Source organism: Odontesthes bonariensis, chromosome 14 (assembly GCF_027942865.1).
Source record: "Odontesthes bonariensis isolate fOdoBon6 chromosome 14, fOdoBon6.hap1, whole genome shotgun sequence".
Classification (NCBI taxonomy): Eukaryota; Metazoa; Chordata; class Actinopteri; order Atheriniformes; family Atherinopsidae; genus Odontesthes; species Odontesthes bonariensis.
The window spans coordinates 14,308,258-14,331,554 of NC_134519.1; the positions used below are offsets into that span (position 1 = coordinate 14,308,258).

At 38.2% G+C, this 23,297-nt stretch overlaps 3 protein-coding genes across 3 annotated transcripts; 2 read left to right on the top strand and 1 right to left on the bottom strand.

Annotated features, from left to right (window-relative positions):
* The first annotated feature begins 1,958 nt into the window (after positions 1–1,958).
* Positions 1,959–3,027, top strand: LOC142398268 (apolipoprotein D-like). Its single transcript, XM_075482235.1, has 4 exons — positions 1,959–2,078; positions 2,247–2,368; positions 2,576–2,661; positions 2,786–3,027. Exons 1-4 carry the CDS (start codon positions 1,959–1,961, stop codon positions 3,025–3,027), a joined length of 570 nt encoding a protein of 189 aa, XP_075338350.1.
* A 2,899-nt stretch (positions 3,028–5,926) lies between these two features.
* Positions 5,927–7,185, bottom strand: apoda.2 (apolipoprotein Da, duplicate 2). The gene is made up of 4 exons (XM_075482236.1): positions 7,042–7,185; positions 6,784–6,905; positions 6,293–6,381; positions 5,927–6,168 (listed from the first exon to the last, which is right to left on the bottom strand). The coding sequence occupies exons 1-4, from the start codon at positions 7,159–7,161 to the stop codon at positions 5,927–5,929; spliced, it is 573 nt and encodes a 190-aa protein (XP_075338351.1). The 5' UTR covers positions 7,162–7,185.
* An 8,155-nt stretch (positions 7,186–15,340) lies between these two features.
* apoda.1 (apolipoprotein Da, duplicate 1) lies at positions 15,341–17,320 on the top strand. The gene is made up of 4 exons (XM_075482237.1): positions 15,341–15,457; positions 16,608–16,729; positions 16,839–16,924; positions 17,046–17,320. Exons 1-4 carry the CDS (start codon positions 15,341–15,343, stop codon positions 17,279–17,281), a joined length of 561 nt encoding a protein of 186 aa, XP_075338352.1. The 3' UTR covers positions 17,282–17,320.
* The last annotated feature ends 5,977 nt before the right edge of the window (positions 17,321–23,297 follow it).

The window sequence follows — 23,297 nt, forward strand, 5'->3', positions numbered from 1 at the left end:
AACTCTGTGTTTACAGACTGGGTTAAAAAAAAAGAAAAAAAGACTGAAAACGTGAATAAATCTAATAAATCTCCTCGTGACGCAAATACTTTGTTGTAGGAGACCATAAACCCAAAAAGCTTACACAATTTTCTCCCATTGAGGGATTTTGAAAAGAAAACAGCTCTTTTTAGTGAAATGCTTAACATGCGGTGTTTCTTAGCAGCTAATTTCTTTCCTTTTAAAACGTCTCCATCAATAATGGAGCACATTGCTCCATGACCTTCATCAAATCCCTGCTGCAAAATGTTTTACAATGTACTTGATAGAGAAAGGTACAACAGAGATTGAATGAAAACTTTTAGAAAAGATCTTTGGGACAATTTCATACAACGATGCCAGTCAGTGTAAATGATTGTAACAGAATGTTTGTTGGTTGCAATGAAAATTATGTGGTTTGATTTATTATAAAAAAAACCACATCTGCATTCATTAATGCAGCACTTCCTTCCAAACTAACTTAGAAGTGAAGAACTCACACCCCAAGGAGTTGTTTTAAATCAGCCTTGGTCCAGAGAAGATGGAAGCATTGCTGGAATATGCTCACATATGGCTTCCTCTTTTTTGATATAGTTCTAACCTGCATTTGTGGATGGCTCTATGAGTTGTGCTCACAGACAGGGATTTCTGGAAGTTTTCCTGAGCCCATGCAGTGATTTCCATGACAGAATCATGTCTGTTTTTAATGCAGTGCTGCCTGAGGGCAGAAAGATCATGGGCATCCTGTATAGAGTTTGAGAGATTTATCCAGATTTTCTGAATCTTTTGACGACGTGATTTATTAAAGATCGTAGAATATTTAAAGTTTTCAACATTGCACACTGAAGAACATTATTAGAAAACATCTCCACAAACTATAGGAACAGTCGTTTTTCTCTCTTTCAACAATTCAGATGTTTTTATGTGATGTTGTGAATTAAAAAATGGTGTATGAGATTTGTAAATCACTGCGTTTTGTTTTTTATTTAAATTGTACATAGCATCCCAACTTTTTGTTTACTGTAAGACACAAATCCCCATTTCAATGAATACATTTTTTTAAAAGTTAGTATAAATCGATATTATTTTGAGGTAAATGCTGAAGTCTAGATGTTCACAATGTGAATACTATGGTGCTGTTTAGTAGGGGCGTTTAATGGTAAGAGGTCAGGGTGTCATATAGTTTGACAAGAGCCCAAGTTAGCATATAAAGTCAGCATGCTAACATTTGTCGGTTTACAGAAACCACAAAACAGCCAGAACATGAGGATATTTGAGATTATTTTTGGTATTTTAAGGTATTAATAATCCAATTATTTATCTTGTTGTTCAACAAAGTCAGTAAAGACACTTTACTAACTGTTAAAATTTTCTTCTGTGCTAGTGAGTTGAGATTTGCTAATGCAGATGGTGTACATATCAGCCTTAAATTTCGCAGTGGATAACACTTAGGTGAAGCAACTGTAAAGATACAGGCACACATTTTGGAAGCTATGTAAAAACACATTATACAACACACATCACAATGCATACAGGCACATAATCTGTTATCGCACAGCTCTCTTAGATGTTATTACCATTACTGCGTAAATATTTGCCCACCAATTCTGTGTAAAACACTAACCTGTCAATATTTTTCTGCCAGAGGCCACGTTTCTAAACTAAAAACGACTACAAACAGGTGCCAAATATCTCACACAGCTCTTTCGAGATAACCTGACATGCAAACAGTAAAGAGGTGGTAACGACACGTCGTCAATATAAATATGGCATCAATACACTGAACTTCACTGCTACCCGGTATAACAGGTGGGCAGCAACCCCGACTCAGTCCTGTTCTTTACTGATATTTCTTTTTGTTAAAATTTGTATCAGTTATTTTGGGAAATGGAATAACTGGATTGTCTGTTTTGTATTTTTTCAAAAGGTTGTGGAAAAAAATGAATGCCATCCAGTTGTTTTCAGTCACTCTGCTGTCCGTTCTGGCAGCCAACGCTCAGGTCATCATGCCTGGGAGATGCCCCAAAGCTACTGTTCAGGAGAACTTTGATGCAGCAGGGGTGAGAATACTAAACTTTGTGGTCTGAGAAACAATGCCAACATTTGTATTTCGGTACAATCTAATACATCACAGGATTTGCGGGGACCATTTGACCCACTAAACAAAAATGCAACACCACAAGATTTATCAGCAACATTGAATTTGATCTTATGTGCTTCTTCTGCAGTATCTTGGTACATGGTATGAAATCCAGAGACTGCCACACGCTTTTCAGAAAGGCCAGTGCAGCACTGCCACCTACAGCCTGAATAGCCCTGGAGTTGTTGGTGTTCTCAACAGGGAGCTGCTGTGAGCATTATCTTTTAATCACCTCTATTCATTTTAACCTGAAGTAATTTCATTACTTTTGCATACTCTTATGATGAAATGTAAAAGTTTTACAGAGCCCAAAATAACCTTACAGCAGATGTATTAAACATTACATACATTCGGAAAAATTGGATTCCCGGTGACTTTAAAGTTAAAGTTGTTGTTGTTGTTTCTTATCTATTTTAGTGCCGATGGGACCATCGAGGAAATTATTGGTACTGCTGAGCCCAGCCCCACTGAGCCTGCCAAACTACTGGTCTACTTCTTTGAGAGTATGGACATACATTTAAAATTCACAGTTCACTTTTCCAGTACTCTAAATTGCATTGAAGTTGTGTCTGTAATCATATAGTCTAGATATAGAAAACATCTTGTTCTGTCCCTTCTTGTGTCCAGATTCTCCCCCTGCCCCTTACTGGGTTCTGTCCACCGACTACGACAACTACGCCCTGGTCTACAGCTGCACTGATCTTGGTATCCTCCATGTTGATTTCACCTGGATCCTGAGCAGACAGCCCACTCTGCCTGAAGAGACCCTGGAGGAGCTGCACAGCATCCTTAACTCCATCAACGTCCGTGTGGACAAGCTTCTCAACACCAACCAGAATGAAACTTACTGCAGCGTGATGAACCAGTAAACTTGTATTATGGTGTCTGTGAATCTCCCTGTAATAAATCTACATGCTTGGAACAAACATGCTGGTTTTTGGTGGTCTTTGTAATGTGGATCTCCAGAGCGGTTTGATGCCATACAGGACCCTGTTGTTGTGGCTCTTTAGTTAATATTTCATGTTGAATTCCAACAAATGTTGATAGTAATAACTAGTTGGGTTATGACCGCTGTAGCCTTTTGTAATCTTTGAAGAATTATTAGTAACTGGTTAAACCAATTGTATCGTTCTGTCCATACTCTCCAGCATGGGCATGACAGGGAGAGCACACTCCTGGTTTGAATCGTACCTCACTGGTCGATCATTCAAAGTGTCCTGGCTTGGTCACACTTCTGCAGGGACCTCTTCTCTTTGCCATATACACCACCTCACTGGGCCAGATCATCCCATTACATGGCTTCTCATGCCAAAGTTATGCTGACGATACCCAGCTCCATCTGTCATTTCCACCTGACGACCACACGGTCTCAGCACGAATCTCAAACTGTCTCTCTGACATATCACAATGGATGAACACCCATCACCTCCAACTGAACTTCTCTAAAACCGAACTGCTTGTCTTTCCAGCCAAACCAACCATACACCACAGCATCTGCATCCAAACTGAATCCCTATCTCTTGCTCCATCAAAGGTAGCTATAAACTTGGGTGTCATGATTGATGACCAACTAACCTTCAATGATCATGTTACCTCCGTTGCTTGATCATGCCGCTTTGCATTGCTAAACATAAGAAAGATCAGGCCGTACCTAACCCAACACGCCACCCAGCTCCTGGTGCAGGCTATGGTCATCTCCCGCCTTGACTACTGCAACGCTCTCCTAACTGGTCTCCCAGCCTGTGCTGTGAAACCGCTGCAGATGGTCCAGAACACGGCGGCGCATCTGGTCTTCCATCAGCCTAAAAGAGCACACGTCACCCCTCTGTTCATTGAACTCCACAAATTTCAAGTCACTGATGTTAGTGACAAAGTCCTTAATGGAACAGCTCCAATCTACTTGAATGCTCTTGCAAAGGCTTATGACACAACTCGGTCACTCCGGTCATCACAGGACTGTCATCTACCCTACATGCGTGATACGTGCCTACACCACGCTTAAGACAATCCAGACTCTTTTCATGTGTCGTTCCACGATGGTGGAATGACCTTTAAACTTTAAATGACTGGAAAATACCTATTTTTTGTTGTAATGGTCCTTTAAAAGAATTCCAAGTTTTCCTGTGAGCTCAAATCTTTATATCATGAAGCTTTTGAATGAGATCAAGTCATATTTAGGCAGAAATCACCTTTGATGAACTGAATTTGGCCTTCAATCAGTTTTTGGCAGGTGAAAACTGCGAGGATATTTGCAAAAGTTATTATATCTTTATTGAAAACCCACCAATAGCCTAAATCATATTCATTACAGTCTTCCAGAGACAGGGCTACACAAAGTCATCAGACATACCAAGCACAGAGACATGTCTGTCACGTAATTGCCGTTACGTGATAAACGTAACTTTCGAAGTCAGATTGTGGCATACAATCACTTTTTGGCACACTGTCACCCCTTGTCTGACTTGTGGTTTCCTTCTATGTAGCTTATTATTAGCTTTGATATTAGCTGTAATGTTATATATTTTTTCAATTGTAAGTCGCTTTGGATAAAAGCATCTGCTAAATACATAAACATAAACCTCTCTGTGAAATGAAGTTTAACATGAACACAAAATGCACCCTCCAAAATGACCAGCACTTAAATCAACACCTCTCTATGGACTTCTGTGTTTTCACTGAGTTTTAGCTACCAAATAATCTTTTGTGCTCACCTCGTTTAATCTATTAAGATATTTCAGAAAAATACCTTCATGTATGATTAAAAAAAAAAAAAAAAAACACGTACCACCACAGCTTTGAATGACCTCACTGAAGCGATGCAAAACTTCTGTATGTTGTGTTATCATTTCTCGCTTTGTTATTTTTCCATCCCAGTCAGTTGAATTTTCATGAACTTGAATTCATACATGGAGGTTAAATGTACATGTTTTGATGTTTGGTAATACATCTTATATTTAATACGGTTGTATAATCCACCATGACCTATAAAACTATGAAATTTGAAGTTTCCCTTCAGGATCTCAGCCTTGCAAAGTCAATGACATTGTTAGAAATTAGATTTGATGCATCTTTAATTACATTCAGTTGTGTGTGTTGTTTCCTGTAGCAACAAATTGTTTTTTGTTTGTTGTTCTAAGTGTTTTTTAATCTAATTGTTTTAATTGATCACATTTCTTTTTGTGTTGAAAATGGCTTTGGAATTTAATTCTCCACTAATTCCTTTCCTTTATTTCAAAATGTTCTTTAAAAAGTAAGGTTGTGAACATTTTAAACGAACCTACATTTTTTTTTTTTAAAAGAGTGTCTGTAGAACTATAGACATAATGGTCAGGAATCAAAATAAAGTTCTGTTACGTAGTAAACTAAAGGGTAAATTGTCTACAATCGTGTTGCGCCTTTTTAACCCTGTCTAGGCTAAATAAAGTGCCAATGCTTCATATGCAATCACACACACCAGGGAAATGCTCTTAGGTTCAGTATCTTGCCTAACATGGGCATGTTGGGGATAACCCTTTGTTTGGAGGATGACCAATTATTTTGAGCTCCTGCTTACCCACTAGAAGAAAGTAAATTATTAACATTTAATTCAGCTGCTCAGAATACTAAAATCCAACACAAAACACATTTTCTTTTGGAAGTTTATTGCAATGACTTTGCACACTGTGGCTAGAATCAAGAGCTCCACAGACAGCAAACAGCAGTGTGTGATATCTTTCATTCGAGCCGTCCTTCTCACAGCACTGCAGGCTGAAGCAGGAGTGTCTCTATTCACTGGTTCATGGCGCTGCAGTAATTCGGCTCCTGGATAGTGGGGACCATCTTGTCCACGGAGGCACCAAAGGAGGATAGGATGCCGTGCAGCTCCTCAATGGTCTCCTCAGGCAAGGTGGGCTCCCTGGACAGGATCCAGGACAGCTCCATGTGGAACAGGCCAAAGTCGGTGCAGCCGTAGACCAGGGAGTGACCATCAAAGTCGGTGGACAGAACCCAGTAGGGACCACGGGGTTGGTCTGCAGAAGAGATGAGTTGTAACAGTATGTAATCTGCTGGAATCTTCACCACATCAGAGTATATCATTTCATGTCAGACCGAACATGAATAGAAGAATTAATGTAATGATTTAAACTTTCTTACACTCTGAGAAGGAGACCCCCAGCTTGGCAGGCTCAGCAGGGTCCATGACTTTGGCAGTGCCATGGACGGAATTAATGGTTCCATCATCGCTAAAATAAAATTACAAAAGATTAAACAGAAATTTATTAGATTTTCACTTGAAGTTTAACTTTTGTGATTAAGTGTACTGTGCATCCCCCTAATCACTTCAATGATTCTGACACAGAATAAAAGGATCAGCTTTTGATCAATGGTCTGCATGAGGCGGACGTTTTGGCAAAGGAAATTCAATATTCCTGATGAACAAAAAGTATGGCAGAAAATATCAGCAGAGAAAATGAAAAAACTAATTTTTGGAGAAAATTAATTTTGTCAAGGGCAAAGACAGAAAGAAATGCTTGTGAAGAAAAAAAAAAGAAGAAAATGACATGTATGTTAAACAGATGTATGTTATGGATAAGGATGGATTTAGTTTATAAAAAAAAACATTTTTGGCACTGGCGCTTACTCACAGCAGCTCACTGTTGAAGACCCCAATGAGTCCAGGAGCCTTCAGGCTGTAAAGGGCAGTGCCGCACTGACCTACCTGGAAGTTTGTCGGCAGCTTCTGGATTTCATACCACGTACCCAGATACTGTAGAGGAAATACAAAAGTTCATACATTGAATGTGAAACACAGCAGGTCCTGTAGTTGTTGTGAAACTGTCTCTTGAGAATAATTTAGGTTAATAACACAAATAAGGAAGGCAAAACATAAGCGTTGTATTCACCCTGGCAGCGTCAAAGTTGGCCTGAACAGCAGGATTGGGACACCTTCCTGGCTTAAAGACCTGAGCACTGGCTGCTATGACAAACAGCAGGGTCAAGGAAATCACTTGCATGGCCTTCATCTTCTCACTTCAACCTGCAGAGAATAAAACAGGCAGGAAAAGTTTACTCATGAGCTCATCTTTGAGTGTCGGCTTGGGGAGAAAAGAGCAGGAGGCAAGAACAGAACTGATATGAACGGAGAAGGGTCCGTCTCCTCACCTGGAATCAGCTGTGCACAAAGCCTTTCATTTTTTGAGGGTCTTTTAAAGCCTGTAGGTTTGTTATTGATCACATTCTTGAGGCAGTGAGTGTGAGAGATGGCACCTGTTCAAATAAACGCACTGCTCAAACAAATCTCTCACCTCAGGAAGGTCAGTTATCAAACCACACTTTTGTAACGGTGTGAGCGGAATGAGTCACAGTCATTATTCTTTGTTGGTTCAACGCCACAGGACATTAATAGTTTTTAGTGCTAAATAAAGATCTAAAGTTACACAAAAGAATGAAAGAAACTTAATAATAAAGAAGCTTGCAGAGTGGGCGTCAGTATCAGAGCAGACTCATTAAGGCAGGCTGATATTCTGTGAATTTAAGAAACATTTTTATTATTTATTTATTTTATTCGACTTCAGAAACCTCATGTCCCTTTAGGTTTGTTTGATTTCAAAATAAGTAACTTGTTTGAATCTTTTGAATGTTTAAACTTTTTTCATTCCCCAAATTGTGATAAAATAATATAAGGAGAGAAAATGATTTTGCTTATCTTTTTGTGAGAGGTGATTGAGGGGCTCTCATTTCTAAAGTTCATTGTTGAAGATGTAACATTTTAATCCTTTATGTGTAAAGTTCGCTGGATTTAAAAAGTCCATGACAAAGGGCGTTTTGATGTCAGGGTGTTAGCTCTCCAGCTTTCTCAGGCACACTGGAACCTAAAAAAACACGTATACCAGCTCTTTATTTACTAATTGTGACACGGCCTATAATAGAAACTTGCCGATGGGGTTAGGATAGAGTCTATTAAAATTATATTCACTGGTGTTTGTTTACTTATGCGGAAACTTATGGAATTGTTCAAGTTAAAGTAAAACACAATACTGAAGAATGCTGAACTATAGATAGGTTAACTAAAAATTAAATAGGCAAAACATCGGATGTAGAGCTCCAATGGCCAAGACCAGAACCTGAATCAGAGTCGTTTTCACAGATGAATACTGGAGACTATCTGAAGAATCTGGCCTAAACTTTCTCCACAGTTAACTTTCACACATGAATGCACCGCATACAGGATGCGATGCTAAAAAAAATACACGTGGAAATACCAGTTTTTGTTTACAACACACTGAGATTGGTAAATGAAGGTCCTATCTTTATGAAAAATTATATAATGATAAAACGTTGTCAGGTTTAGCAATAATATATCATTTTAACAAAAAAAAAAAAGAAAAAAAAGAAAAACTAATTTAGCTCTGGAGTCCAAAGGGACTTACAAAACCCATGTGTCCTTATAAATTTATCCAAGAAGGTCCAGATTAGTCTTTGCCTTGTTCACATGTCGAACATCAGCTAAAGACTGATAAATGAATTAAAGGATTCCCAAACATCTACTTGCATCTCTGGTGATGCAACATTCTGTACTGACTTCAGGTACCTGAACTCTTTTCACTGTTAGTTTCATGTCCAACACCAAGGATTGATGACCTGGTTGAACAGCTGGGAAAAAGAAAGGACTTGACTGTGACTGATCGATACATGCGTTTCTACCGCGTCCTCTTTACAGAGGAGTCCTGAAAGCTCTGGGCATTTAGTACCCTTTGGGTCTGATTGAAGGTCAAAGTGATGCAAATAGGACTTCACGGGACTCCCGTGACCTCCCAGAAGATAATAGTGACATATACTGTGAGATTTATCTGGTTTTACTGCATATTTGGATGACACTGTCATTGATAATACCACCTTGGATAAGATGTTGGATAATATATTCATAGCCACAGCTCCTGTCATGCTTGATGTTGCAACGTATTAGATAATAAAACTAGAGTCTCATGATATTGTCTTTAAGTATATAAAAAAATCTAAGAAATAAAGTGTTTAGACTTGACATCAGGGGATCATGGTCATAAATTATTATTTTTATTTTTATTTTCCATTGTTCTCGTCTTTTGAGTTTTTGGTGTTTTTCATAATTAATTTATTCCTCCGGGTCTCAAGTTTGTTTACCATTTTCGGCTTTTAGTTAGTATCTAGATCCTGGTCATTATTCCAGTTTCCTCGGTTCCCCCCTGTTCTGGTCATTAGCTCGACTGCCACACCTGCCACGCGTCTATTATCCTCAGCTGCAAACATTCACTAATCAGATCTCCCTCACTATTTAAGCTTGTTGGTTTCTCTCGATCCTTGCCAGAGCCTCGCTGTTATGTCCTGATGTGTTTCTCTGCCTTCCAAGCCCGTGTTCATGTTCTCAGTTCTCTGTCTGGTTTTCTTGTCAGTTCTTTGGATTTGTTTTTCACAGTTGTTTTTTGGTGCTATAATTTTCAATAAAACAGTTTAGTTTTCCCCCAACCACCTGCCTCATCCAAGTCTGCTTTTTGGGTCCTTCTCATCCTCCACCAGCTGTGACAATTATTGAGATATTTTAGTCTGGACCAAAGTATTAATACTGCCATCTCTGCAGCCACCTAGAGGCTTGTAAGGCTGAAAAAAACAAAAAAAAACAATATCTACTTCTATCTTAGTAAAAACATTTTCTTGGTTAAACTATAATCTGTGACTCAATTGTTTAGTTCTCAGGCCTCATATTGATCCTTTTGTGAATCAATCCTTTATCAGCTGTGACTGGGAACTCCTTTCCCCTGAGAAATGACCACAACCATAAAGGTTTCTTTGTTGTTGGGACACCTGTATCAGTTCAAGCATATATAATACTCCTCTCTAGCATGACAGTGAAGCAAAAACACTAACCAGTTAATGGACAATTAATGACTGATTAGTTAGACATTAATGCATAGAGGTTGGATAAAGTAAACATAGTTTATGTCTTCAACCATGAGTAGCCTGAGGTTAATAAACATAATCTTTTAAACATTAGGTAAACACAAGTCTTCCATTAAAACAATTTGAATATTATTTTGCACCACTTGATGAATTTGACAGTTTTATGCCTCAGAGGTTGTCGTTAAATTATTTAGAGTTTTTAGTTTTGAAGTTTTTATGAATGGGATTAAGTCTAAAAATCTCAAAAAGGGAGAAAAGTTTCTTTTTAAGATCCATTAAATAACTTGAGGAATTATTCTCTGTCTCTTTGAGTATTTTAAACATGAGGGAAAATGTGGTGTCTTTAATGATTTCAAAGAGCCAACTTGTGACTGTAATCATTTTAAAGTCAGTGTTCAAGATTATTTTTGAAGCCACGCTGTAAGCATCAGGGTATTGAGCCCAAGTGCACATGGGGCACATGCGGTCTTCTTTCTTTGTCTGTTGTTCCACTATAAAGGAGATATTTGGGTTTGTTGGAAGTGGGGTTGTGCGAGATACTTATGAGTTTTATTATTGATTATTGTCTAACCTGCTGTAGACAACAGTCCTTCTGCTCAGTTTGATGAAACAGAAGTTCTGAGGAACTTTTTTTTTGCCATCAAAAAACGCTCAAACCTCAAAAATTTCCAAGTGATTCGATTAAGAGCAGTTTTTATTTTTGTATTTTTACATTGATTGACGTCTACAGCAGTTGCCACTACACTTTCTTAACTGCAGTACTTTTGAGTAGCACCATGTTTCGCTGTGGGGTCTCAAACAGTCCGGGTTGCATCACTGTGTGTCAGCACAGACCCCGTTAGGCCGGCCCACCACGTGTAACTATAATCCACAGCACAGAGTTGGCTTTAACGGCTTGTTTTTAGATGGGAAAAAGGTGTACTCCACTGATGACCCCCTTTTTAAGTAGCTTTTAACTTTGAGTGTCAGGAAACATTCTGCTTCTCAAAACGATTTGACTGCTGTCTACAACAGATAAGACACTGACCACTCACAACTACTCCAAACAACTCCACTTAACAAGATCTTTTTAATGACAAGCACCTCTGCCTGTAGTAAAGTCTCCAATGTGTTCAGGATGCACCACTGTTTCAGACTTGCAGTCACATTGTTGTAGGGAACTATGCATACAATGTCCCATTGGCAGCTATGATGAAATTGCTCCAACTTTATACCACACTTGCCTGGAGACTGACCATGTTTCAGTATATAGTGAACGCGAACACAGCAACTTTAAGTGTTTTTAATTACATAAACTAAATCATGAAGGATTGTCTGCACTGATGTAACATGTTTGTGGACAGTGTCAAAAGGAAAAAAAAGCCAACCTTCCTTGAAGCTGATTCCACCCCGTTAAAAACATGTAATGGCTGAAATTTTGGCAGCTGTCGGTTCAGTTTGGGTGAGGGTTGAGCATGAAAATATGACCTCTGTTGTCCTTCAGCAGAAGGATATATTCTCAAGCTCCCAGTGTACATGTGTAACAGCGCACTTTCAGAAATTTCTCCTCAGTATGAGTGTGTGCACAGCTGCAGGAGCACCAGTGAGGCGGCATATGCGGTGGCATGTGACCACAGCTGTCACATAACCCTGTCAGTCAGGTGTATTACTAAAGCATCTGTTAGAGGGAACCTTTACACTTCGATCCCGATGAGTCCTTTCACAACTCTTGTTGTTTGTGATTTGTGAGTGAGCGTGAGTTCACTTTAACTTATTGTATTATCGTATCTATCTTATCTGAGCTATTTTCTTCTAAAAAACATTCCTCTCTGCAAAGACACTGATGCATGATAACATCAAGGAGTGCTGTTATATGGTGAAAAGGTTTCATGTTAGTTTAATTTATTATACCATCTGAAATTCCTGTGATCTATCTTATTAGTAAATTCAACTTTGACGAGTTTTTCACATTACTAAATGGTCAAATGGCCTGTCATCTAAATCTGCAGTCTGATGGTGTTAACGCCTTCTTGTGCTGCCCCCATGTGGAGAAAAACTCAGTTAGTTCAGTTAATTCATGACGATGGTTACAGCACAAAATTATCATAACATAAAGTTTCAGTTATGAGTGTGCAACAGCAGGACATACAGGTCAGTTTATTTTCATGGTTATTTAAATTTGAACTACACCAGTTTCTTACAATGTGGAGGAAAAGTTGGATTGAAAAGTACTGTTTTCTTTTATTTGATTGATAAGTCACCAATGAATCTAAATGGTGATCATGCATGCACGTGTGTCTGTGAGGGCCTGAACTGTACTTCAGCTGCAGCCTCTCACAATGCTGAACATGGGTATAGAGAATAGATAGATTAGAGCACAATATTACTGGGCCTTGCATCAATGGTACAATTAATAGGTTGGATTTGAAATGTCCCAGCTCCTTTTTTCCACCTAACTTCAACATCAGCAACAAGCTTTAAGGCCTTCATCGGAGGGATCATGATCACATCACCACTTTCAGTCGACAGAGGATATGAAATTGAATATGAGCACCAGCCAGAACTGATTGGTAACAGGCAGATAAGGTTAAATTAATTGAAAATCTATTGCAACTTCACAAATGTCAACCAGAAAAATGTAAAATGTATTGTTTCTGTACATATGCATTCTACGTTTTTCCGATTTCTTTTTTTCTTTTATGGGGGGGACGAATGACATGGGGTCAGTTATAGGTGTATTTGTAGCTGTATCTCTCAACAGAAGGACCCTTATGTGGATGTAAGTTGGAGCAGTGGATTGCTTCACCTGATTAAGTTTAGAAAAAATAATCCTGGTTATGGTTAAGAAATAAAATATCTGGTCAGGGTTGGGGAAAAATACATTGCTATGTGTTAAATAGGAGTGCATGTTTTTCTTTCTGACGGAAACACATTTTCAAAAACACATTTTTACACACGGCAGTAACTAAAACCTTAAAAATGCAAAAGAAAATTAGCCTAAAACTCGAGACTTGCTCCCTTTGGCCTTGGCCACTGTTTTACTCCAGCTTAACTTTTTTTGGAAAAGTGTAGGTGGAGGCAGGTGGTTATGTGTGTCATGATTGGCTCGTTGAAGTGTATCAATGGGCAGTAAGTAGACAGCCACAGCTAAAAAACTAGAGAAAAAGAGCAGCAAAAACAGAAACTCTAATTACTTTTTAGAAAAAATGACAGTAATAGATAAAATGAAGACGAGCCCAAAGTGTTGTCAGAAATCTGTTTTGATACGCTTTCCATTCTGCATCTTTAACACCCCTCACCCCTTTGATACTTCCTCTTTATCTTGCAGCATGTTCGCTGTTGGCTCAATTCTCTCCTTGATCTTCTGACCAGTCGAACTCATTGCTTCCATCCAGGGAGAAACCAGGCCTCGCTAGACTTTGATGTATCTGGCAGCAGCTAACAAGTCATTCCTCTCTGAAGTGTATTAGCTAGAAATGTAGCCTTTTGATCTTCTTTTTCTTCTTGCATTTTAGCTTGTTAGTAGCTTGGGGGCTTTGTCTAGAAGCAGACAGCATTTAATAGTTTTTACATGTAATTGACATTGTTTTTGTTTCAGCTATTCTGCATGTTAAACTGCAACAGGATGCTTCTTTTGATACATCTCAGGCAGAAGAGTGAAATATTGAACGCTCTAGCTTTGTTATATCAAATTAAATGACCAACATTTTTACAACTTTAGCTTGTTAAGGTGCTTTGTTTTGATATCTTGCCTTATATGGACGGCCGACAAGTTTACTTGGTGAACAGTTAACATCTTTTCCCCTCTAAATCCAGGCTTCTAATGCAATTTTTAGAACAGAAATGTCTTATTTAGTCTTTTAAACGTGTGCACATCCACTGCACAAGCTGATTAAATCGTTTCCTTTTGCCAGAAATAGCATGTTCGCCCTCATAACCGATGCAGTAACTAACACTACCTTCCACAGCACAAGCCTATAATTACAACAACATGGAGGGATGGTGTGCTCTCTGCAGGCTGAGTTGAGCCTTTTTTTCTTTGACTTGACTGAGGATGAGAGCCTCACTCAGCAGGACCGAGAGTGAAGCGCCCTCATTGAAAAATTAGTGTGCGTGTGTTGTTTAACCAGTGAAGATGATCAGAGCCAATAAATACCACTGTAAATATCAGCACCTGCTGGGGAAATAGTTTAGTTGCCTTTACTTCCTGTTTTATTTTTAAACAGATTTTTATTCTGCAGTCTGTTGAAGTGACTTCCTGTTTGTTTGATCCCTCTTCTGTGTGTTTGCTGGGCTACTTCTGGATCTTCAGGGTGAAACAGTGGAAAACTATTTCCCAGATTGTTGGGTTGTTGGAGAACTATTAGAGGGCAGATGATAAGCAAATTGATTATAGGGAAACAAGCATACTGTTTGTGTTCTAAATTAAGTGAAAATCTATCTATGATTTGTTGAAATGAACAACAGATATGAAGTTAGGATTCATCTTCTGGTTGGTATCAACCTTTGTACTCATTCCAGCTACAACAATGGGGATTAACTGACACATGGTACTTTCTATGAAGGCACAAGAGCTAAAATAACAGTAAAGATGTCAGTAAGTTTCTCTTAGGTAAAAATGATGAGATATTATTAAATTAGGTTAAATCTAGTTATTCTGTCAAATTCTTTGGTGTTTGCGGGACTTATTTTTCTGCCAGGTTGTCTCTAATTTGTAAATTAATAGTTAGTAGTAGTTTCCTGTAATTTAAAACTGTTTAAAATAACACAGTAGCTGGTTTGTCTACTGTAAAAATTCATCATTCAGTCAAAAAAAAAAAAAACAACAACAACAAAAATCTAATTTCTCCCCACCTGAGAGCAGGAGAACATCCTGATTGTTTTATAACATTTCCACTGGTATGTCCCCCATGACTTCAATTTGCTAATAGTTTACTTCATGTCTGAAATAAATCTGGCTCAACACAAAGACTCCCATTGATGACACAGAGCAGCACAACGGCAAAACCTCACGGAGAACAACATCGCCGAGTCAAATACCAGAATCTGTGACGAGAGGACACATATCTGACCAGCACTACAAAGAGGTAAGAGATAAACTTACTTGTCAATGTTTTTGAAATATTAAGATTGCCGACAGATAACAGGTTAGAACATTGTTTTTGGTAAAACTTCATCCGTCTGAAGTGATTTACTCTTTTCTTGTGGAGCACAGTTAGATAACAATGAGATTAAATAATTTTTTACCAACTTTCTATCTCTCTTCAGGAAACAAGGTGCATCTTTACCATGAAGTTATTTTTTGTTCTGGTTTTCGTTCTCACCATACCGGTCATCAGGGCTCAGGTTCCCCACTGGGGCCCCTGTCCAGAACCATCAGTTCAACCTAACTTCAACCTTAAACAGGTAACACTGAGGGGTCAGAATATGTTGAATAAATTGCTTGTGAATGACGTGATCTCCTTCCTCTCCTCTAGATTAGAAACCCTGTTTTTTTTTTTTTTTAGGTTAAACCTCTTCTATGATTGTCTAATGATTGCATTGAGCTCACTTTAAGCTTTTTTAATCAGGGATTTTCATGGATCTTTCTTTTGCAGTAAAATATTAATTAAGCAGCAACTGGACGTCAATAATGACACATCAATACTGATGTGATGCATTATGTCATACTTTAAAAGGTAATTTAATGATAATCTTCGAAGAGGATAAAAATCAGAGAAAGAGGAAGAATTTAGATTATTTTCTCAAGAAAAAGTAGAGTTTTATTATTTATGATATTGAGGGCAATGCAAAGTAAAAGTAACCCTCATCTAGGCAGAAAGACCTCTGTTGTAACATGTCGGTATATTAATGGAAATACTTCACTTAACATCCTGCAATTTATACTTCTACTCATGGGATAAAAAGTTTACAGCAAACAACAACAATATTTTTTTTCATTATTGTCCCTTCTCTGTGCATCCACTAGAGGAGGGTGGTGTGTTAACGGACAATGGATAAAATAACACAAGAAAAGACTATGTATTTATATGAATCTTTTAAATAATCAGAAATTACATGGATGCAATTGCTTATGATATAACTATTGCATTTTATAGTATGTCACCATTATAGGCCTATTAAAGGTTTTTGCCATGTGCACAAAACCTAAATATTTATCTTGACGTGTCAGAGTGGAGCTACATTTATTTCTTTTCTGTTGTAAGTCATAAGAAATGAACATAAATAAAGTAGTGTGTAATGTGCGTTTTTAAAGTGTTCAGCATGAAGAAGCTTGAATATAAATGCACATTTACAATATAAGTGGATAAAAACTGCACCCATAAGTGCAGCTCTTCAGTAAATAAGATCAAATTTATTTTCCTTGAGGGAGAAATTGAGTGTTCTTAGTGCCTATACGAAGTATTTATTGACTTCCCACCGCCGGTACAGACCAAGTTTGAAAGAACACCTGTCGTACATTTTGCACAGCCCATTTCAGTATGTAGATTTATTCATAGTCTCTTCAAACGTTTCGCAAATTAGTCTCTGAACTTGTGTGTTCCTGCCCTCACAGTTCATGGGGAGATGGTTTGAAATTGCCAAACTGCCGGCCCAGTTTGAGAAGGGCCGATGCATTGAAACTAATTTCACCATGAGGACAGACAACTCCATTCGAGTGGTCAGCTCTGAAATACTGTGAGTCCCCAGTTGCAATTCATTGGTGCAAATGAATGAGGAGGTGCACTTTGCATGGTGTGACTTTCCTTTAATCCCTCATGAAATTTGTGTTTGTGGAACAAAACAGAAAAGGAGAAGTGAGGAAAATTGAAGGAACTGGTGTCATAGAAGATATAAAGAATCCAGCCAAACTCGGAATAAGTTATTCATACGGTGAGTGGGACAACATTTGTACTGAAATGTTACAAGAAATTTAAAACACGAGAGCTGCTTTCGTTGGTGTTTTGTGCTCCCTGATTCTTAAACTTTGTGTCTCCCTCTCTGTTCAACCCAGTCCTTCCCTACTCCCCTTACTGGATCCTGTCCACTGACTACGTGAACTCGGCCCTGGTGTATTCCTGCACTGACGTCCTCAGGCTCTTCCACGTCGACTTTGCCTGGATCATGGGTCGAAAACGGAGCCTGCCAGAGTCCACCATTGACAGAGCCAGGGAGATCTTTGCAAACAACAATATTGACGTTACCCGGATGATCTCCAGCAGGCAGCAGGGCTGTGACAAAACTCTCTGAGCGGCAGCAGAAACGCTGCATCGATTCTGACAAAAGGGGAGAAATCATTGCAGAATTTCCTCCAGAAAAATCTTTGTCTAATATTTTTGTTCGGTTTATTATGACCAGGAGGATTAACTCAGCTGAGTTTCTTTGTTTGTGTGTGGAACTAAATAGATGTTTACAGCACTGTAACCGTTTGCCTGCAAATTAAAGTAAGTCATCTCGTGTGATGTAGCTTTATCAGAATAAATTATTGCTTGGCCATAGTTTACAAACTTTTTACGTAACATAATGTACAAGCTAAGGGGAACACTTTCTTTAAAACTAGTAGTTTGTTGTAATAAGAAGTAATTTTGTGGAACACAGTGATGTGATGATATTGGCATCCCATGACGCTGAGTATCTCAACATTTATCACACAAACTGGAAGCATTAAGGATCCTATTAGTCTTAATAAAAGTCATTTAAACATGTGATCCCTGGTGATCCAGAGGTATTTTTTAAATCAAAACATTGGTCTATACTACTGCAAAGTATTCAGACTGGAGGCTATTTATTTTATATGGTGTCCTTAAATATCTTTGTTCAATATTGACTTAACCATTTTGCCCTCAAATGGCACTATAGATGCAAGTTATTTCTCAGGAATACGCAGCTCAACATCCAGTATTCCTCTGAGTGCAACGGAAACAGCACCTAAATCAAAGTCTACTGGGTTTTCTTCACAACCTTGCAATGTTCATTGATGAGCAAACTACTGCAGGTCAAGGTCAAGGTCATGACCATGTCACACAAATACCTCATGGGGTACTCATGACTCATGAGTTCTGCAGACAAAGTTTTGTTGTCACATGAGGGTCAAAGTCTTTACCACCTGAGGAAGAAAAGCTGCAGTGTGGCCGTGGTGGGAAAGGTTGAGCAGACAGACGGTAAACAAAATAAAAGATTAGATTTGAGATGAGGATAAGATTAATGCTGTGGCAAAGACGATGACAGTGGACTGTTTATTCAGAATTACACAGGACTCCAACTAAAACTCCCGACAAGAACAAAAAGTAAGCAAACAGTCCACAGAGCCAGAAGATGATACATTGAAAGTCTCAAATCGATGACTCTGTCTGTCTTTTAAACGATAGAAATAACTATATAACCTGGAAATGACTTTGAAATTTATTGCAGTGAATATTAAGGATATTATTGATAAATAATGTTTTCTTTCACATGATGAGGATAGCTGTGTGTCATTATCTGAGGCAGACGTGTCAGCAGGTGGCTACAGCAGCAGGACGTGCTCCAGGCAATGTTCTGCTTGGAAACATCGGGTCCTGGCATTTATATAGAAGTAACTTTGACACACACTACCTACCATTGCTGCAGATAAGGTGGCTACTTTCATGGCGGTGGTCTTTTTCAGCAGGATGAAACATGTCACATGTCAACAATTCTTAAGGAACATGAGAGAGATTGACTTGGTCTTAAAATTCTCATTTCACAGTCCAAGTTTGATCTTTGGAGGTCCCATCCTGCAACTTAAACTCTCTGCTGCTAAGAGAGCTTGATACCACAATACTGCCTCAGGGGTTTTGTGGAGTCCATGCCTCAATGGGACTGGAGTGTAGATGGATGGTCAGTGAATATAAACTAGCTCTAACAACCAAATTTCTGAATTTGCTGCAGCACATATTTGTAGCTTTCAATCATCTGTGAGCACCAACATGAATTTCAAATCAGATTTCCAAATTAAAGGTGGTTTATGGCTGAATGTCTAAGACTCCCTTTTTAATAGAATTAAATATAGCTTCGACATTGATGTGTAACATAATGTAAACTTATTTAATCATCATCTAATCATATCATTTTTGGGTTGGTAGATGTATGATATCAAACATACTGAACATGTATTCCTGTTTCAAAGGAATTCTTCAATAACCTGATGTAACAAAATCATTTTGACCTTCTTTTCACCTTTCACCTTAAAATACTCACTGTCTATTCAAAGATGAAAGGTAAAAGTACGATTAAAAGGTGTAGCTTGTCCCTTTTTGTGCTAATAAAGTTAAAATCTATCTCCATGACTTTATATATAGTGTCTGTACGATATTTAACAATATAAAGTTGGACAACATAAAATCACATTTAAATATTAACATGAACGTACTCCTGTAAGTACTTATTGATTTTTCCTGATACTTTTCACAAAGTAGCACATCAACTGTTTTAGGTGTCAATGAGGAGCTAAATAAGATGAAGTTAATCAAAGAGCTGCTGCTTGAATAAAGACGCTTTTCAATAGATTGTAGTGAGACAAAATGCAGCAGCATAAATGATGGAAGAGTTCAGCATTTTCTCGATTGCAGTTATTGATTGTGGCTGTACCGCTGCTGAGCTGCTGACTTGCTTCTTTGGTTGAGTTTGTGTCCGTTAGCTGCATGTTTGCTGTCTGGCAGACTGGGGGAGGCACAGGACTTCTGATGGTTGTTGACTCAGACCTCTTTAGAAGTAAAAGTTTCCTCAAATGAAACCAACTTACCACACCTCACCTTTCACAATAAAGATAACGTAAACCTGTCATGATGTGGATTTTGTTTTAGATGTCTTTGATTTGGCACCGATATCTCCTGGTTAGTTTAGTCTTAGTTTCATTATGTTCTTTGCTTTTCTTTTGACTCCTCTTCTGTGTTCAATTATTGTTTTAATCCATTTCACATATTGTAGCTTTCTTCTTTGCTTGTACATACATTATATTTAGTTTTTTTTGTTCACAGAAGTCTGCAGCTACTTTAGTCTTGTCTCTTAATCAGTGTGTGACAACCTGTTCCTGATTACATGTCTGCCACCTGCATCCATTCAGCTATTCTTCCCCTCCAAGTATAAATCTATGTTCCTTGTCCTGCTCTGTGTTCCATCTTTGCCCTGTTCTGTAATGTGTTCAGTTATCTTTTGCCCTTACTGCTTCAGCCTTTTGGTTTTGTTTTTCTGTTTAAAGTTATTTATTTCCTTTTTCTGGATGCCTCTCCAGTTTTGTCTGCTTTTGGGTTCTCCTCAAACTCACATTGTGACGAGATCGTTCTCCAACTAATGCATGCCTGTAATTTGTTTGAAAACATTTTAAAAGATCTTTCCCGTTGCACATGCGTCATTTTACAAAACTTGCACCTTACAATAGAAACTTTTAGTTGTAAAGAAATGATCCGTACACTGACAAAGACAGCAGTAGTCTATTTAAATAAAATGAGTTTTGTTTTACATCTCCCTGATGTCTTCCAACTATCTGGCTCATGTAATATGCAAAAGGCAACTCCTTTAGTATCATCTGTATTTAAAAAAAAAAATCAATCTGTTTCTATATTACACATTTCTATTCAGCACTGCAGATCCCAGCGGAGCAACAAGGACACTGGCAAAACAGAAGATCCAATTTCTGCATCGGGCAGACAACAAATAAACACATCTGTTTCTAATGTCTACTGGCAAAATACCTAATAAATGATATACATAATGCAACACAAATCCCGTTATCATATATAAATATATGCAAGTTAGATTTCAGTTTGTTAGACAGAAACATAATTAAGTACATTACTGTCTGGGTTCAGTTAAAATTCAGTTCAAGGTGACTTCATGGAAAAAGTAAATAAAAGAAAGTTGATATTTATCCAAACAAAAAGCACCCAAAAGACAAACTAACGAATGTTATGAATCTGGTGATAAACTGGGCAACATTTACAGTGTGTGTGCAGCGTTTCTCTGCTGGTAGATGAAAAGCATGACTCCACTTACTGCTGTCATGTGGGCAGCAGTAAGTCTGGCGCCAGCGGTTGCTTTATATTCTGGATTCTGAAAATGATCTTTCAACTTCTCTGTGAAGTCGACTCCTCTTGACTTTAGACCTGAAAGGCTATTTGGCATACTGTACATAATGATTCTGACTATTTTGTTTGGAGAGAAGAAGCTATATCTTGAAGGTGTTTGACTGGAGAGACTTGGCAGGCACACACAGAAGCGCAAACCTCAACATATAACAGACCACACATATTTAGAATTGTCATCCTCCGATAGGAAACTGTCAGTCAGGACCATTAGCACGTGATGATTAGCTCCAGGGCGTCAGAGTGCTGCTGGTTCCACAGCAGGATATCTTTTTACTAGCCTTGGAACATTCTATGTCCTCCTCCCTGCTTTTATAAACTGTGTTTCATGCTGGAGTGTGAGTTCTGTCCCGAGGCCCTGCAACATCAAACAGCCACAACTTCATGCCATGTGTGACACAGATTCCACACACACCCCTCAGCAGGAGCATTGTTGATGCGCTTCGTATGCAGCTCGTTTAGGGTGTGCGGGCTTTATTCCCCTCTAATATAGATTGATGTGTACCATTAAACTGACTCATTGACTCCTGAAGCAGCTCCCAATCTGCTGTCCTACATTTATAAAGAGATTTTAAATGTTCATTAGCCTAAACAATCAGTGGCATAATGGCTCAGTTCTGTCACAGTTACAGAAGTAAAAGGCTTTGGCAGTTTGACCTAATTTGTGTGTTGAAATATCCAGGCTACGGTTGTTCTGTGGAAAAGCAATAGTATTTTCTTGTGATTCTCTCTCTGAGGCTTTGTGGGGCTTTTTGAATATGAGCAGTTATATTTTTTCAGTAAGTAGAACATTAATTTATTATTTTGGAAGTGCGTGCACAGTCTCAAATGCAAGTATATTCAAATCCAGTTTGACTCAAACAAGCTCACATGTTCAGCCTGATGTCTTCATCCTGCATAATTTAATTGTTAAGGCAAATTAAGGCCAAGTTAGACAAAAGAACATGTTCCTGTCATTGAATCTCATGTTTCTCAAGTAAAACAGACAATTAAAATTGCGGTTGTGATCTTCTGGCTGACTTGCCAATTCTGATTTTGGTCAAGTCTGTTTTCTTTTTTACCAAAAAGAGCTACATACACAAACCCTATCTTTTCTTTCTTTAGGAAATGCGAATGTGAAATTCAGAAAAAATCTACCTTTCATGATCAAACATAAACATTTACTATCAAAGAACTCTAAAAAACTATCTCATCAGTATAAACCTCATCACAAATGGTTCCAAATCGTTATTGTCCCACCTAATTGCAGGGGACATCTACTCTCTACTGTGATGGAATTAAATTTCATTACGTCCATTCTTGTCCTAATTGCCCACTGGCAGATGCAGGCAAAAATTACAGAACTTTCCAAATGTAAAGTATCTCTGGGAATTTAAACTTGTCATATAAAATGTGTCAAATTTACTATAGAATGATTAAAGTAAACTGTTAATGCCAAACTACTTTAACAGGTACCAGACTGTCTCTCTTAAGGATTCAGTCCTGGCAACAGTAACATGTAAGACTAATTTCACCTCATATGCATATTAATATTAAATTGGGGCCAACATTTTATTACAGAGCTCATGACATTAAGTGCTATATCATCTCTACATCCCACTTATCCGACATGACAGGCAGGAGAGGGTGCTGCCCTTTTCAGTGTTGCATGAATAATATTTTCTATCTGGCTTTTGTGATAGTTTGTTGTAAAAGAAATTAGACTGTAGCTTGTTGTACACCCTACTACAGTCAAAAAGAGACATCTTTTTATGAAAGTTTTGCACAAGAGTTATCAGTTGAGGAATTTTAAGTGTTTATTTTACTTTTTTTTTTAAAGTGCTGTACTCTTCATGTTCTCCTGAGAACACTTGCATTGTGACAGCTTGCTGTATGCAATTATCTTGCTTGCACATTAATCCAAATGTTTGAAAAAACTGTGAAATAATGAAAAAACCCAGACTTTCTTGGGATTGTTTAAAGTGAGCAATTAATGGGATTGTTATGAACAAGTCATTATTAAGGAAGGGAAACAGGGAGAAAAGGCTGAGCTATGCCAAATGACACAAGAAGTGGACAGAAAATCAGTGGCAACAGGTCTGATGGAGGGATGAATCCTCCCCAGAGCCCGGATTTCTTTTTACTTTTGCATATGTTTCAAAAAATTCTTGTTTTCCTGACAATAA

Excerpts from the sequence above, each read along its gene's own strand:
- LOC142398268 (XM_075482235.1), top strand. The coding sequence starts at position 1,959 with ATGAATGCCATCCAGTTGTTTTCAGTCACTCTGCTGTCCGTTCTGGCA. Across the intron at positions 2,079-2,246 it reads AGAACTTTGATGCAGCAGGG|TATCTTGGTACATGGTATGA; the intron begins GTGAGAATACTA and ends CTTCTTCTGCAG. Across the intron at positions 2,662-2,785 it reads ACTGGTCTACTTCTTTGAGA|ATTCTCCCCCTGCCCCTTAC; the intron begins GTATGGACATAC and ends TCTTGTGTCCAG.
- apoda.2 (XM_075482236.1), bottom strand. The coding sequence starts at position 7,161 with ATGAAGGCCATGCAAGTGATTTCCTTGACCCTGCTGTTTGTCATAGCA. Across the intron at positions 6,906-7,041 it reads CCAACTTTGACGCTGCCAGG|TATCTGGGTACGTGGTATGA; the intron begins GTGAATACAACG and ends TTTCCTCTACAG. Across the intron at positions 6,169-6,292 it reads GGGGGTCTCCTTCTCAGAGT|ACCAACCCCGTGGTCCCTAC; the intron begins GTAAGAAAGTTT and ends TCTCTTCTGCAG.
- apoda.1 (XM_075482237.1), top strand. The coding sequence starts at position 15,341 with ATGAAGTTATTTTTTGTTCTGGTTTTCGTTCTCACCATACCGGTCATC. Across the intron at positions 15,458-16,607 it reads CTAACTTCAACCTTAAACAG|TTCATGGGGAGATGGTTTGA; the intron begins GTAACACTGAGG and ends CTGCCCTCACAG. Across the intron at positions 16,730-16,838 it reads GTGGTCAGCTCTGAAATACT|AAAAGGAGAAGTGAGGAAAA; the intron begins GTGAGTCCCCAG and ends GGAACAAAACAG.